Genomic DNA, 18,019 nt, shown 5'->3' with positions numbered 1-18,019 from the left:
TCATTGTTTACGTCGCCGCTGCATCACAAAAGTGACGCAACAGTGGCGTAAAAAAGTGTCGCAAGGGGCTTGTATAGCTGCCCCCAAATCTGGTGTGTTGTGTCCAGGTCAGAAGTGCTCACCTGCATTATCGTGCCAAGTGCTTGAAATTCCATCTGACTTATTGGGTCCAGTTCTCTATGCCTCATCTTGAGAATTTGTACTAGTTTTAGAAACCACTTCTATTGTGCCTTAAGCTGCATCTTCGATCTGACAAAGCCGCCTGATGGTGCACCATTAACTTTCCAGGACCCTAAACAAAGGGACTGGCAAAAAAAAATATTCGAGTGAGATTACTGTCTCCCTTCTGCACTCCTGGAGGAGTACTGCTACAGTGGCCACTTGCTTTCAGTATACAATACGTTCTATCCATGATTATATCCTCTAAGCCAGGTCCTTGCCAAGGAGTGTCATATGGACAATCCTATAGGACCAATATCAGTGTCACCAGCCTTCAAGATATTAACTCATTTTTCACTTCATTTCGCTTTGCCATCACCACCAAACTCAGACATTCACCCCGGGTGAGCCACCTTTACGTATCTGGGCTGATTCAAGAGCCCATTCCAGGGTAGTTTGCTTCTACCACTCCCTGGTTTCTTTGCTCCTTATATTATGCTTTTCTGCGCAATCAATCAATCATCAATCAACCAATCAATAAATCAATCAGGTGCCTTGTAAACCGTGACTGCTCACCTGTAAGGGTCTCAAGGCTCTGCGGGCTGGGCGGTGGGGGGGTGGTCGCTGCTGATCTGTCGATGGCACTGTGGTTCAGTCGAAGAGCCAGGTCTTGATGTCCTTCCTGAATTGAGGCAGTGACAGTGATTGCTTCAGGTGGAGAAGCAGGGTGTTACAGGTCTTTGCTGCAAGGCAGGAGAAGGATCTTCCTCCTCCGGCCGTGGTCTTGCGGATTTGTGGCATGGTGGCCAGGGCTGGTTGGGCAGAGCACAGGTCTCTGGTAGGTGTCTGGAATGTGAGGTAGTGGTTGAGGTTTGCTGGCCAGCATCGTGCAGGGCTTTGAGGGCATGTATGAGGCGCTTGAAGGTGATTCTGCCGGATGTATGACATTACAACGCATGCTTTTACCACGCATGCCTTTACAACGCGGTTTTTACAACGCATGCCTTTACAACGCATAGTGCTTTGGGGCGCTGGATAGTGAATAGTTTAATTTACTATTCCAACTCCAGTCCCCGTGGATAGTAGGGAAGGTGTTGGATAGTAAATTAAACCTATTCCCTATCCTAGAGCGCCCCCAGCGCAATGCGTTGTAATGGTTTGCGTTGTAAAAGTTGGGTCGTAAAGGCACTGCGTGGCAAAAGTTGCGTTGTAAAGGATGTTTCCCGATTCTGCCCCATGGATTTCGATGCATTCCTAGATTTACCATTAGTAGTAGACCTGGGAATGCTTCAAAATGCTAAACCCTTCAGGGTTGGCGCAATAAGGAGAAATGTCTTTATAGCGCCTAATCTTTTCCTCTTTGTATGTGTGCTGCATTCTTCAGAGGATTGTTTTTGTGCAGAAATGTGGCCTTTCCTGCACAAAAACAATCCTGGTTCAACACTGGCCATGGTGGAAGGTAGCCTGCATTGGCACTAGGCAGCAGTTTGCGCGCCAGCGCAGGCAGAGAGTAGAAATGTGCCATATAATGTTAAATACCGCACATTCCTGTCTTCTCCCTTTCATGCAACGCAACACATCAAAGTGACTTGATGTATTGTGTAGTTTGCATATTTGATACATTTGTACCAGTGTTTATAGTCAGCAGGTAAGATTGTTTTGCTTATAACTTCATTGCTTACTTCAGAGTCAACATTGCTTTACTAGAGCCCTATAGAAATATTCTTAACTTAATCTAGCCTAGCATCATGGGTAGAGATGGTTTCCCTGGCTTAAATGCACCCACTAACCACTTCGGCGCTGATGACGAGCTCAGCTCGTCATGAGTTGCGCCGCTCGCACGCTGATGACGAGCTGAGCTCGTCATGTAACACGGCTTTTTTAAAATCGCAGCGCGCAGCAGGAAAACCGCTGGCGCGCATGCGGTTAATTTATTTATTAGTAAAAATATAAACCACTCTAAATATACCCACTCTTGAGACTTACAGAACCATTGCAGCCCTTCTAGCACTCAACAAGACTCTGGAAAGAGTAGTTATTAGTCAAGTGCATAGACACCTCAAGCCACCCCAAGCAATTCCACCTCATTGAACCCATTTAATAAGGCCTTCTCCACAGCTCTGGTTACTGGTAATGAAATGGCCTTCATGGATGTGATGGACTCCATCATGACACCATTGAGCACAGGTACCTGGGGCTTGTGGTGTTCTTTAGGTCTCTGCTGCCTCTGCAGTAAATCTCAGTCTGATGAGTGTGAAGATCAAGCAGGGAAGCCAGGAGTGAAGGGGCTGTGTCTGACAGGGATGTCCTCCTGTATGATGGACTAGCAACAAAGAGTTCAAATGGATCCCTTTATGTCAGAGGTGTCCAGTGTTGTTTGTGAGGCTCCTCGAGGGTCTCCTCATTCCCTGTACAACGTTAATATGTATGTAGTTGGAGTATTTTGTTCCTTATGATATGAGATAACACCCTCTCATTTCCCCCAAAATACCCTCCTTTCTACTCATCACCTCCCTCCAAGAAAAATAGTATTTCCCACACTCATGCTGACAAATCAGGCATATTTTCCCCTTCCTGTTCTTTCCTAGGGTTCAGCTCAATATTTTTCTTGTCATTATTTATATTCTGTAATGAAAATTTGGGTTCATATGTACGAAGATTTGAGTATATATTTCAAGAGGGCTCAAATGATGCACTCCTTTTAAATCTATGTATTTTATTATGTACATTTGTTTTTATTTGCATAGGTTTGTTCATTTGGGTTTTATACTGTAAATATTTTGTGGAACTCTGGGACATATTAGCAAGAACCTCGTTAAAATTATCGGCGTTTTAGCGGCAAGAAACTGTCACTTAAACGGCGATAATGGGCTTGCTAATATGCGTTATAGAATTCCAGTGGAAGCCCAGGTTAGATGTGCAGGACATCTAACCTGGGCTTCTATTGGAATTCTATAACGCATATTAGCAAGCCCATTATCGCCGTTTTAGTGGCAGTTTCCTGCCACTAAAACAGCGATAATTTTAACGAGGTTCTTGCTAATATACCCCTCTGTCTTTTGAAATGACAGGTTAATGATTTACTTTGTTCTCCTACATATTTGCTTCTTGTCTGCCTCCGTCTATTCCCTCTTAATCTACATTTTTGGGCTATTCCCTTCCCATTTCACCCTCAACACACCTTTCCTCTCAAACACCTGTTCTTTTTAAATGCTATATTTTAAAAGGCGGCTGTAGTGACAAAGGCAATGTTAGCTTAGGACAGAACATGTATCACAAGAACTATTGCTTCTGTCTTAAATGAGCAGTTTATTTCCAAAAAAGATGCACAGACCTTCCAGACACAGACACAACCTACACTATGATGTATTTCTGACAGTTCCATCTGCATTTCAGTTGTTGTCACCACCGCTCCGTATGTGAGAAGTAAGTGGGTACCTAAATGCCTGAGCTCTTTGTCTGTGCACCACCAGCAGCACTGGTGGTTATGTCACTCTAGCTGGCATACATACATAGGGCATCTGTACTTCATCGTTTTTCACATACTCTACTGGGTAGTAGATCAGAATTGGCTCCATTGTGAAAACACTAGTCGCCTGTAATAAACAACCTTTTTTTATTAGAGGTGTGTTCTGATGTGGAGATGTGCCTGTGATAAATACCAGGTATAATAGGTAGATAATTGACATGCACATTTTGTACATGGGCGAAAGTACCCCCTGCCATACGTTACAAGGATATTGCAAGTGACGGAGGAGTTGCATGACTATATAGAGGAATGAGGCTGAATGCCAGGTTCCTTTATGTGGTCATGGAATTCCGAAGTGATTTGCAATATCAGAACAGTGAAGCAGAAGGTATTTTATTCCTTACAATACATGATCAAACCCTCATTCTTCCCACAAGCATCTTAAGTTCCTGGGGTCTTGCTGCTTCATATGAAAGAGATCGTCTGATTGCATTGAGGAATTAAAACGGAATCTGTCGAAGGAAAATAAATGCTCCAAAAAGCAGTTAGTAATTTTCTGCAAATATATATTAAGATCAGTATAATGTAAATCAAATTTAAAATGGGGCCACAGATCAGAATGAGTAGTAGCATTCTGAGAGATTCTTTCTTTCCTCTAATGTAAATTGCCATATACTTTCCTTTTTAGTGATTACTATTCTTTTTAGACACCCTCCACGCATTATACCCATGTAATGACTAACAGAAAGGGGCGCCAGCTTGATTATAACACCCATTAAGGCTTAATAAGTATTTGTTTATATTAACAAAATATGAATTACCCCTTGTATCTATCATCCCTTCCTATGTCACCCAGCCTTTTTTTAGCGACTGCTGTCACTGGAGTGATCGTAGAATGCAGAAGACCATTTTCAGACTACAGTGAAAGGATAACACATCTTAGGGCTCTGTACAAGGTAGTCCCCAAGAGGAAATGTGTGTGTAATTTACCTCAGGAGTGACCTGTAAGGTGAGCAACCATTTTAGCGAGGGAGACTGACTGACTGAAACCTCAGTCTGTTTACAGCAAAGGTATACTGGGTCTTGGACTCTTAAAGCGTATCAAACATTTCACCTTATATTTTTCATAATTCAAATCAGTTATTTGCTATGCTATTTCTTTGTGTATCTATATATAGTTTAATATACCCTACCTTTGTTTTTTTAACTGAAATCAAGAGAATCTATGTAATGACAAATTTACATGATGAAAACAATATGGGAACATTTACTAATGTTTCACGAAACGCAGCAACCAAATTTACTGCACCTTGCATAGGGAAAAACAAAGGCCAGACCCCTATCTAACAAGAATGACTGATAGAATCCCCTGTGCTAACACTATATTTAGGCTGCCTTGTGGGACGTACAACCTCACACCATGGTGCAGAGGTGAGTGTGTGCTTCCTAGCATAGGATTTCTTCTGGAAACAACATTCCAGTACAAACTCCTATGTCTAGACAGATCTCAGAAGGATTGCACGCATTGAATATATGTTTTTTTCAGAAATGATAGTAGTTTCCCTTTTTAACGCTTGCTTCAAAGAGGTGTTAGATTCTGATGCAAAGCTTGGTCTGTCTACCTTATTAGATCAGGCTTTGCATCAAAACCAATAGGTGTTTGCTCAAGAAACGCCCCAATAGCAATGCCTTGATGCAAAGGGAAGCAAAGCTGTATACACGCTCTTTGCTTTGAGGAAGTAACACTTTTCCAGCACAAAATACCTTTTGTGCTAGAAAGCAAATACCCATGTGTCGCTTAGCGTCACTTTGCGATGGTGCAAATCCATACTAAATCTGAGACTATCATTTTATAGTGTGGTTGCATTCGAAATGTGATTCTAATTACTTATTTTACAGCTCCCGTACTATTTTTAGTTTCTGTACTGGTGCCTACTATGTTGCCCCTTGAGTGTAACAACCATGTATTTGTGAATAGTTGTCTGAGTCTGTGGTGTGAACCACACCTACAGAAAATATTTTACACTGCCACTTCTTGAGCAACATGTTAGACACATACTTTAAAAGAATATTCATTTAACACCATGGAAAGAGATTTCTGTACTGTATTAATACTGACTGAAAGTAGAAACAGTACTGGAACTAGGAAGCAATGGATCCTGATGCAAAAGAAAGCATGTACGATAATGTATTGGTAAGACGATGGCCGTCACATGTTGAGTGTACCCCAATCACAAAGGGAGGGCCTGAGGAGATTTAAAAACCGGCAGGAGTTGACTCTCTAAAATAGTACTAGAACACCTGGGTCTAGACGAGAAAAGAATATAGGGTAGAGTAACCTAGCTGAGATGGAGTATTGCTTTTAAAGGAAGATGCCCCTCAATCACCATAGGTAGCATGCTTCATCATCGGGAACCTCCTTGGACCTTGATGCCTAATCAGGTGCAGGCTACAACCCCCTCACTGAGAGGGAGGAGCACAACAGATGTTTTGATAGGTATAATAAATTCTCTTTAATGAGCCCGGGTTGTGAGGCTAGCCAGTGTAGTGTATGGAGGGGAAAAGGTAAAGTGACATTCGTCACTGGAAGGCCAAGTCAGTCCATTAGTCCCTAAGATCCCAGCTCCTGCCGTAGAAGGCTGCAGTAAAGATCTCAGGTTTTCCACTGAAAGATCTTAGCTACTCCACCAGTTATTCACTACTACCAATAATTTGAAAGGTTGGATCAATCCACGCCCCCTCTTTGTGATGACATAATTACAATCATTATGATATAAATTTACACAAAGTCCATTTTATAGTATTGCAAAATAGTAGCCAAGGCTCTGCATTGGATGTACCGGTGTACTTACCTTTCTGATCCGCCTGCTGGTGCTGAAACCCATCATCTGCTGGTCTCCCCATTATATCATTCTCTGTTGCCTGCAAGTTCTGTATCAGAAAGTAGGTGGTCATCTTTCCTTTGCCTTTTACCTCGATTTCTCCCCGCTCAACGATTTCAAAATTTTGATTTTCAAGAGCTCTGTGAAGGTAAAAATGAAAGTCCATTGTCACAACAGGAATATAATGATTACACTCTATGCTGCTACTCAAGGTTCTGAAAGAGGTGCATCAGCTCAAGGATCATTTTAGGTTGGAGAGAGAATACCTTTTTCAACTTCCCAACCTCAGGTAAAAGAATTATCTGAAACAGAGCTCTTTCTGATGGAACACCTTGATCAATATATGCATTAACCAGTTTTTTAAAACATTTTTCTAAAGATCTACTGCAGCATTCACAATGCCTACAAGTTGACCTGTTCAACAATCAACCAATGTCAATGTCAAATATTAAACAAACACAGTTAGGACACAGAGGTAAATTCCCTGCTGGGTGCATTATTCTATAGGTGAATTCTGAGCCATCTTTTGGAGGGGTCGGGTACATGTCTTTCCAGATTATGTTGTGCGTGGCAAAACGTGGTTTAGAATTTCTAGGGGGTGGGTGATCGACCCATAAGAAGAAGGACACACAGTGTTGAGCTTCTAAGCATTCGTCAAAGGTGGACTCCATTTAAAGCCACTCATGCCTTCATTGGTGTATTTCTGACATGGTTGGGGAGGCTTGATTCCAGACAAGCCAGGGTAAGTGGCACCAGGCAAGGCAACCTCATCTATATCTAGGATGGTACATGTTGATTTTCCAGCAGGAATCATCAATCTCAGTCAGTGTCACTACAGTTCAGAGGACACATGCACTCACTGCACAATCTGAAAAATGGCTGTGGACTCGGCTGAACACAAATGATTTCACTGTCTTTGAACACAAGGCTGATGTAATGAAACGAAGCGCTTCATAAGACGCCACTATTGTCCACTCTCCTCCTGAATTACATCAAAGCCCAGAGTGTCCTGCAGCATCTGCCACACACTTGGTATAAGTGATCAAGACCTAGATTACACTCTTTATGTTACCTCTATATCTGACCTGCTGCTCTTTGGGCCCTGCAGCATGTTCAGATTTTCGCTGGAAACTGCATTTAATGCTTTATACCCACTGAAACTATTTATCCCCAGCACACTTAGCCACTCTGAAGCCTATGAGCAAAAATGATGTCTGCGGAGTCGGAAACAAAGCTGCTCTTTAGAACAAGAAAATTATTGTATCATTGCACAACTCCAGGGCTTGCCAAAGCCTTCTACTGGAGGCCCTCATCTTCTCTCTTTGCAGCCACTCTTCCCAACTCTCCAGCACTTCAAATCTCTCTTAACACGCATGAAGTCTTTTATGCCCTCTTGCAGGGCGGGTGCTTTTGCAACTAGCTCCGCTACCAACACTGAGATGACTTAAACATGCTTCTTGTCTATCCTGCTGCTCCTTCTTACACTTAAGGTTCATTGTGGAGTACAAGGTTTCCTCTTTTAGTGGTAATGTTCAAAGTTCAGTTGGTCCCACTGCCCCCATATCCAAGTGGATTACCAAGATGCCTGCCACATTTATGTCAATCATACCTAGATCTGTATATATAAATCCAAACATAATTTGGTGCTCAACAATAAATTGCCTATTAATTGTCTCAGGATCAGTCTTGGATGTGCAAGAATAAGCTTCCCTTTAACACTTCTAAACCGATTGTGATACTGTACCAAATAGCCAATGCAGCCCTTCTGTTTAAGTGTACAGTCATAATGGATCCCTCCACCATGACCGTCACAGTAGATGTATCATTTGGGGTAACATATCATGCATATGTGTCTTTCACAAATCAATGCAGGCACCAAAACACATTCAATTACCTAAAACTCTTAAAAACAGCCTCCCCCTACTGCACATACAGCACAAGATTGCATCAGTTCTTGCTTTAGGGTTTTCACACAAGGAAAGGGTAATGACTTTGACACAAGCTTCCACGTTGAGTGGCTGACTAAACCACAAAGAGCCCAGAATCATATGGCCATTTCATCTTTGGAATAAAACTTACCCCATTATTGAAAGTCATACCCTTATTGAGGGAAAATTGCAATTCAAGTCACTGTGCATTATCCACAAGGTGTTGTAAGCCAATGCCATGGCTTCGTCAGCGAGACATTGCCAGATGTCTTAATTCAAGAGCCCACAATGCATTAGCTGTCAATCTGGTAACTATTATGGTTCTGAGCAGACTCCTCATGCGCAAGGCTCATCCCTCTGGAATATGTTCTCTTCTCACGCCCCGACTTGAACAAAAATCCATATGATTACAGCAGCAGCTGTAATCTCACCTAGTCTTACTTGCATTCTTACCTGTGGCCCCCTCTTAATTGCTAAACAACTACACCAAGAAACATGAACTGCCTGGACTGGCTCAATGCTCCCTACTCTGTACTCTGAAGCTACTTGAAGCAATGTCAGACCTTAGTAAGGACCAGATGACTCCCTCATCAGGAATGAGGTAATCAGCCACCCAGTAGACTTCTTAGAGCTCAGGGTATAATCAGAGGCATTCCAGAAAAGGGCAGGACCTATCAGTTTGACAATAAAAGAACAAACACATGAATGCCTCATTGATAGAATCAAGCGTAATCCATACATATTACTATGCATTTGTTCACTCAATAAAACATATTTAGTAAAAAGAGCTAAATGAAAAAATTGGGAACGTACCCTGTCCATACAACACAACTATAAGATCAGCTACGTACTATGTAAGTGTTAACAACATTAACCCTGGGGGTAGTTCGCGTAGTAGTGCTACGCGTAGCTACGCGAAGTGCACTTTGCTCTACGCAAGCTACACGTAGCTAAGCGAACTGCGTTAGTGCAATGTGCAAAATGCTGTTCACAATGATTTCACAGTGCCAGATGCTTGTCCGCACTGTGCAATCATTGCAAACCACATCTTGCACAGTGCAAGCAGTCATTTTCTGCTGCTCAAGTAGATTTGTACTCGAGCGGCAGCTTTGTCAACGCAGACTGGTCGTTTCTCATCACGAGCGGTCGCGAGTATACGCGACCACTCGCAATGAGAAACCTGACCTCCCTGCGTTGAGAATCTCACTGGGAGGTTTATTTTCCACGCTCGCGATCGGCAACTTGATGTTGCTGATCACGAACAAGGAAAAAGTCTTGCTGGGATGTTATTTTGCAACTCGCGGTCACTAACTTAACATTGAGGGCCGCAAGCAAGCAAAAAATGCCAGCTACGCTACGCTATGCGTTTTTGCACTGTGATATGTGCAATTCATGTAGCGCGTTGTTGCGCAAACTACGCAAACTACGTGAGCGTAGCGTAGTCCTACGCCCAGGGTTAAGCAACATACCTTCTGTGAGTCTGTGTTTGCAAACATGGGAGATGGGGGTGTGGCGCAAGTCTTATCATTGAAATGTTAAAATAGTCATTTTTTTCCAGGGTTTTGTACAGTGCTTTGCGTTGCTTTTTTGTTTTTGCTTACTTCAGAGCAGTGGGGTAACAAACTTGAGGAGGCCCCCGTGCAAGGTACAGGAAGGGAGGGCCCCTTCTCCAGGCTCAACCATGAGCTCCCACGCCAGGGTACTGTGCTGAGGGGGGCTCCTGGATTTCGGGGCCTCCTGCACTGCGGGGGCCTATGTTACGCCACTGCTTCAGAGCACCTGAGAAGTTGATGCCATGAATAATTGGGGAATTTAGTATAGCGTGCAGCTACTCAAACTATAGTGTCCAGGCGCTGAAAGATGGACAGTTGGCAGGTCAGTGAAGGAGTTAGTTCTTAAAAATTTTAAGATGTTTCCTGAAGGTTGAAAGATCCGATGTGGCTCTCAGCTGAGCCGGAAGACTGTTCCATGCTTTTGCACCAAGGTACTCAAAAGATCTGCCTCTCAAAAGCGCCAGGTGAATTTTTGGGGTGTGGACGAGGTCAGCATTGGAGGATCGTAAGGTTTGTAGCGATGAACACTCTTGCTTAGGTAGTTAGCGCCTAAGCCGTGCAGTGATTTAAAAAGGATCACCAAGGCTTTAAATTTGATCCTTTCCTTCATATGCAGCCAATGCAGAGACTTCAGAATGGGAGTCATGTGAGATCTAGGTTTTTGCCTTAGGATTGCCCTAGCTGCAGCGTTTTGTACCACTTGCAGATGCTGTATAAGGTAGTCTGGTAGGCCTAGGTATAAGCTATTGACGTAATCCAACTTTGATGTCACCAATGCTTGAACCACAATCTTACTACTGTTCAATGACAGTAATGGGAGAATTGTTTTAAAGATATGAATATTGCTGAAGCAGGAGCCAGTCAATGCTTGAACCTGAGGGCCCACAGAAAGGGCATTGTCAATGATAACGCCTACAGTTTTAGCTTTCTCCTGGGCTAAGAGATGAGGGGACTTATCGGGGCACCATGCACTCCAATTCTCCATGGCGGGTTGGCCAAAAAACACAACTTCAATTTTGTCCGGGTTGCATTTCAGCTGGTTTATTTTGAGAGACAGGATCTAATATTGTTTCCATCAAAGTCGGTTCCTTTTTCACATGTAAACACCAGTTGTGTGTCATCCCGGTATGAGATAATCTTAGCACCGTCTCTCTCTTCTAACGGAACTAGAGGTGATGCTCTGCCCTGTTAAAGACACAGCGGTGGTGACTCCAGTTACAAGCGCGGAATCCATATCTGATATTCTCCCATCACAACCCCGGACAATGAGAATATCACTTAAAGGCAAAGCTGATTAGCTTGTTTTTTTGGAGTTTCCTTAATCGTAGGTGGCTGAGTTCAGATATCATGCTTGGGTTCAGAGGTATTCCGCAATGTGGGACTTTATAACCAAGAGATGACTTCCGTAGTAATTGCTCGCAAATGACTTTATGGATCAGGTGGGCAAAATATGATGAGGTGGTCTGCCGTGGGACCATTTTCTGCTGGTATTTTGCCCATAGCCCACGTGGGCTTCTGGGTGATGCAGAGAACCTTGGATTGATTACGGCTTCTATGAGGAGCCAGCGGCGTGCTTTCAGAGCAGGATAGATGTCTATATGGTGGGAGAGGTGTGGCGCCGTGGCCAGGGCGACTGACGCTGGAATCTGGGGATCAGGGTTCGATCCCCGACTCCGGCGGCAGGTTAGCCCAGCACCATGTGACTCTGGGCAATAGCTCGCTTAATCTTCCCGACGGCCCCCAGCGCCTAGAGACCCTTACGGGTGATTGTGCGCTTTACAAATGTGGATTATTATTATTATTATATTGTATATTGTTCTATAATTAGACACTTTCTGAGTTTGAAGCCTGATGACAAGCTTCTGGGGAAGGCCAGTGTAGAAGGTGCAGTACTAAAAGTGTGACATGAACAAAGCTTTTGTTTGCTATACCCATTATGCAGCTTGGAGTAGAGTGCTGGAGTTTGGTACCATTCACCGCAGCGCTGACTTATTAACAACCACAACAACAATAATAATAGTAATAATGATAACAACAATAATAATAACAGTAATAAAACAATAATATTAAGTACGAATAATAATAATAATAATTGTCATCATTATTATGAATATTATTAATACCCCTTTCTTCTTCTTCTTCTTCTTCTTCTTGTTATTATTATTATTATTATTATACTTATAATAATAATAATAATAATAATAATAATAATAATAATAATTATTATTATTATTATTATTATTATTATTATTATTATTATTATTATCAGGCTCATAATGTAACCCACTCCTCTACACAAGGATTGCTATTCTTGTAAAACATGCAATAATTTGGTAACAGAAAATATCTTCAGAGGCAGGTTAATAAAAAGGGCAAACGTTCCAAATCTTGGGAAACGCTGCAGGATGGTGGGTAAGAGTAAGAAAAGATATTGCCTGATTCCGAACTCTTTTGGGCAATCTAGCAAGACTTGTTGTCCATGGTGTAGAACAGAAACTGAGAATCAACAGAATTAAGATACTAATAATGGCGCCATTGGTCATCCACCATGTAAACCAACACAAATTCCATTACTCTGAGAGCATCACATGCTTATTTCCATTTAATACTTATTCAAATAGGTCATACCACAGTCTAGTAATTGTATTTTTTGCAAGGAACAGTATGTTTGATATAGCTTTATAATTTGAGAGATTAGGAGATCATGGGTTGTTTTTTTCAGAAGACCATTATTTCAATCTGCTTCATCACCATGAGAACTGATCTCGAGTCAAGAAATTGAACTTTTTTTAGCAGCAATTAAGGCTTAGAAAATGAGATAGCTTGAGATTTCCGTATGGTAGAAGAACATAACTACATTATGTATTTGAAAGATCTTTACAATTCCAAAATCCTCGAAAGATTCAAGAACATTATTTTATTAGTTCTTCTAAAGCTATCTACAATGATTATGCTTACTCAGGGTGAGTCAACAGTAAATCAGAAGGACACATTTCAAATTAGTAATTGCTGAAAAGTCATAATAAGAATTTCGTATTTATATTCACACAATAAATTAAGCTGGGATGGATGATTTACTTAAAGATCTGTTTAAGATTCCAACATCTTTTACAAAGCCATATTTATAAATAGATAAAGCCAGACATTAATGGCTGAGAAACATTTACATTTTCATAAACTTTTGTACCTAAATGAAGTTGGACTGAGATGTATTTTATCTGGTACCCCATGACTTTCCATTCGAGAAGCTGTGTTGACAGTGTCCCCAAACAAGCAGTATCTGGGCATCTTGACACCAACTACTCCAGCCAGGACTGGTCCAGTGTGAATCCCAACTCTGATCTGTCAGAAGAAGAGGAGCAATTAAAAAAAACTTTGTTCACTGTAATTTTCATAAACATAGAACCTAAGATTTAAAGGCATTTTATCAGCCTAGTGCAGTTGTGTTCTATGGTACTTTTGGTCAGTTTCAACCGGACAGGCATGGATGGTTCCATGGCTCTGCTGAAAGCTTGGTAAAGAAGAGTTTACTATTTATCACTAGTGTATAGAGAGCTTCACTTCACTGGTGATAGTATAACACTTGTGTGGAATCGCGAGAGTAGAATATCTAGGCCACACTGTCTTACAGTGTGGCGATACATGGAAGCTAATGTACCTACTGCAACCTCTCCAACAGCCTCGTTGACAGAAGAGACCATGCCTGCAGACTAAGTCAGCTATGTATCTCACCAGAAGGCAGCTGTGTTACAAATCCAGGCGTGAGAATAAGCTGTTGCTTTATTTGTTGTCTCCTGAAAATAATCATTGTAATAGATCATTATGGATTAATGCCAAGTGCTCCTGTGGTAATAATACCATAAATAAGTTATTCTTAATTCTGTGTAATCACAGAAATGAGTTTGGCAGCACAAGAAACGAGAAAAGAGAGATAGAAGATCATTTCCACTTCTACAGAAACAATTGAGAGTCCAAAGTTTGGACGTCACAGGACTTCTGCAAGCTTTGGGGAAAGTCATCCTTTATGGAAGAGGAAACCTCACATACATACAAATTGTCATGCTTCATCATCACCATCCTCTCCCCACCCTGGTAGATCAGTGCCACCAGAGTGGACTCAACCTCCTCAAAGACTTTGAAGATGGAGGGAGTTATTAATAAAAACTTCTGGCCAAGGCTAACTAAAATTCCCCCGGGTTTTCTCTGTATTTCACCTTTACTGATGAGGACCGCAGGTATATCTAAAAACAAAGTGGAGCGGGTACACAAAGGACAATGGCTATAATAGCCACATATACAATTATTGTTATTACGTATAGACTACCAAGATCCCAGGTGAAAATTATATGTATTTATTTTATTTAGTAATAATTTATTTTATTTAGTAATTTATATATATATGTGTTTAATTTGTTATAATAATAATATTTATAATTTACAATATTTTTAGTTTGTAACTTATTTTTTATTAAATTATAAAATATGTGTGTTCTTTATTTTCTTTTTAAATTAAATTGATTCCCTTTTTAAATATTTTATGTTTTTGGTATATTTAAATATGTTTATATATATTTTTGATAATGTTATTTACGATTTTTCAAATTATATTATTAATTAAAATATTGTTTTATTTCTATTTTTTAGGTATGCACATGTGTTTTTACATTTTAAAAGGAGGATTATTTGGTGTATGTGTTAAAATATCAATTTAATTATATTCTCTTTTTATAAATAAATGTTAGTATTTAATAAATGTTTATTTTAATATTTTTTATTATTTATATTTTAAAATCGATATTTAATACAACTGTATTATTCTAAACAATATTTTCTTCTCTCGACATTTTTGTACTTACCTTTTTTAAGTATATGGAGTCTATCTTTTTTGTATCCTATATTTTTCCCTCAATATTTTTTACATCTATATTTTTATGGTCAATATTCTGTCAGTGAACCGAAAACAATCTTTCTTCTATCTCTCTTTTCTCGTTCCTTGTGCTGCCGTACTCATTTTTGCGATTACATTGGTGTTTCAGTGGGACGTACAGTGGGCTACCCCTTACCTTTCTGCTTATGTGTTAGTAGTCTAATTTCTGATTCAGGGGTTTCCTAATTCAGTTTCTGCTTGTCCCTTTTCTTTTTCCTTCAATGGCTAACATAGCCCGCCTCTGTGTGCCAGCTGGTGACTGCTTTGCCGCCTATCTTCTGTTCGGAGATCGCCCTCAGATGCAGCAACCTCACTCAGGGTGAGCCTGGGCTATGGTAGGCGGATCATGCCACAGCTTTGGGTTCCCCTTGAGTGGAACCTCATCATGTATAACCAGTTGCACGGATGAGCCTTGGGTGCTGCGACTGTCTCATGAGCTGGTTCGCGCTAAGAATGTTAATTATATGTGGCTCATGCACAGAACTGAATTTGTTTAGACTGTTTGAGCTGCTACAGTTTTCCTTTAGAACACACACATTGACAAAGCAAATAGGTCTTGCCTATGTGAGCTCTATTTGCTTTGCCAATGTTTCTTAGCCGTGTTGCCACATGGCTGAAAGTAAAGAAAACAAACTGTATGACACAGCCAGCAATGACCGTGTCATAGCACTTTTTTGTAATTTTTTTTACTTTCAGCCATGATGCACTGAAGCCTGCATTGCTGTTCAATATAACTAAAACAACAGTGACACAGCCAATAGATATCTCATGGGGGAGACCTATTGGCTTTGCCAATGCTTGTTTTCACTGCGGTGAGCACATCTACGCTATGACCACGCTACCAACATGTAAATGAATAGGAACTTAGATATGCAGACATTGAAGAGATTTTTGCTGGGTGCTTTGCTCAAAATAGCATTCGAGGTTGATCTCTGAATTGATCTAATAAATCTCAGTGTTACTGGTGGGCTATATACATACTATAGACAGGGCCATCCTTAAGTGGTACGTATTGTCGGAGTGATGCTTACAATCAGAATGCAAAGCCCTGTTCCAAATAAATAAATAAAGGCATATATTTTAAATTATCCAGGAGATGTCTTTTAATCACAGTATACTGTGCAGAACTCTCTAGGATTCCTTTTAAGATTCCTGCATGTCTGCATTGATCTAAAAAACGAACCATTAATTTGTTTGAGTCGCCCACCCTCCACCCCATTGCTGAAATGTGATAGCTCTATGGCAGATGCGATGGCGGCTGCCAAGATCGATGTAGCGAAGCAGGCTAGAAGGAAATGGGCGAATTAAGGCTTCTTTGTGACCAGCCTTCAAACAAATCATTGTCTCTCGACGAACTTCTTTATAGCATGCAACACCTTTCCTGGAGACACTGATGTACTACTTTTAGACAGCTTTCTGTGGTATGGTTCGTCATCATGCCGTAAACCCAGCAGCTCAGCAGCAGTAGTCTGCATAGATATGAACTCACTGCCACACTGGCACCGTAGCTGATCTACGATTAGTGGAAAGGCCAAAAGGGCTGGAGTGAGTCAGTCATATGTAAAGAGTCTGGCACAGGGCACCTAAACGCCTTTCAGGGGCACCAGCCCGGTTGATAAACTGACTAGTTTGCCATTATGCTACCATCTCTTTGAATGTACTTCATATAATTATATCTGTATTTTCTGCTCTCGCCAACAGCCATTTAAAAAATACCGCAATTTTGGCATACAGTCCAATATAAAAACACAATTTAAATAAACAATGCCAAAAAAAGTTTTCAGAACATGCAATGAAGCGAATGTAGCATGAACTTAAACAGTTAAGTTTCACATGCTTCTTTGGCAAAATGAAACCATAAACATGCGCAAAATAGATCAAAAAAATAAATCAAAGGCTTTCCGACAGACACAGAGGTACTATAGCAACAAGAGGAGGAGCGTAGGTTTCAGTAACAATAAAAACAAGCACCCTCAGATGACATCGCTTGACATTTAACCTCGGTCTTTTGAATGCCCAGCACAGGTGATGAGATAAGAACAAGATTTAAGAGCCTGTTTATTACAGAAAATAAATTAGTAGAATAATACTGTAAACACGAATTTCGCATGGGGAGGCAGGAACTTGAGCTGGACAGCCTAAAGCAAATAAAGCCAGCAAATGGAAAGCCAGAAAACGTGAGCTACAAACCACAAAGCCAATGTCAAGCGACGGGCAAAATGCATTCCCAGGTCCACTTTCTGAAACTCCACAAGATGTCTTTCAAATAACAGACAGCTGCGCTGTCTGGTAGGATGCTACCTAAAAAGCAGGCCCAAATTAACTAAGCCTTTGTGTTATCCATGCCTCGAGTAAGGCGATTAGTTAAGATTTACAAAGCCAAGCAAGGAGCGATTTGCTCTGCCTTTTGTGTCTTTATAAAGAAATATAACACAACACTGTGTCTTGAGCTGCATTGCATTACATTTCATATTAATTGGCATTCGATGGGTAGAGGATACTGTTCTCGTATATCCACCCATATAGTTTGATGCAATCCCAAATGCACTGAAATCAATAAACCTGGGATTGCACCAAAATGGTACGCCACCCGACTATGCATTAAAGAGAAGAAATATGTTAATTTCTGTTTGTTACTTCCTCTTTGTTTGTGTGATGCATCCTGCATTACAAATTAAAGAGGAAATTACCTTTTAGGAATGTTTTTGCGCAGGAAGGTATGCCTTCCTGCAGAAAAACAATTCTGCCCCTAAAGCATGCATCCTTGCACCATGGTGCAAGGGTACCTGCGTTGGTGGTAGGCAGCCTCAAGTGCCCCGTGCAGGTAGATCGCTGAACACCATCATATCTTAGTAGATATGGTGCTGTTCAGCTCTCTTGTTTATGCACCGCAGCACTGCAACTTTGTTTGCCATCCTCCATTGCATTAACTTTCAGTAGATATGCTGCTCCGTTCACTCTCACCTCGCTTCATCTCGTTGGAAGGGTATGGAGTGGTGACAGTGGGTTTTACTTCACAGATGCTGGTCGTAGATGGCCTGGACAGGCCACTCTTAAAACTCGTTGTCAAAATGAAGTGAAGCTGTCGATACACATTTGTG

The 18,019-nt window shown here is 41.1% G+C and overlaps 1 protein-coding gene across 1 annotated transcript in view; it reads right to left on the bottom strand.

Moving 5' to 3' along the window:
• LOC144773748 (guanylate cyclase soluble subunit beta-2-like) overlaps positions 1-18,019 on the bottom strand; it is a 152,135-nt gene that overhangs the window by 8,012 nt on the left and 126,104 nt on the right. The window contains exons 12-13 of the mRNA XM_078658881.1: positions 13,179-13,333; positions 6,481-6,650 (exon numbers count right to left, since the gene is read on the bottom strand). Coding sequence (XP_078515007.1) covers positions 6,481-6,650; positions 13,179-13,333 — 325 coding nt within the window. The remainder of the gene's footprint in view (positions 1-6,480; positions 6,651-13,178; positions 13,334-18,019) is intronic.

This window comes from Lissotriton helveticus, chromosome 8, assembly GCF_964261635.1.
Source record: "Lissotriton helveticus chromosome 8, aLisHel1.1, whole genome shotgun sequence".
NCBI lineage: Eukaryota > Metazoa > Chordata > Amphibia > Caudata > Salamandridae > Lissotriton > Lissotriton helveticus.
Note: the sequence above shows the minus strand (reverse complement) of the source record. Positions and strands in the feature narration are given on the sequence as shown.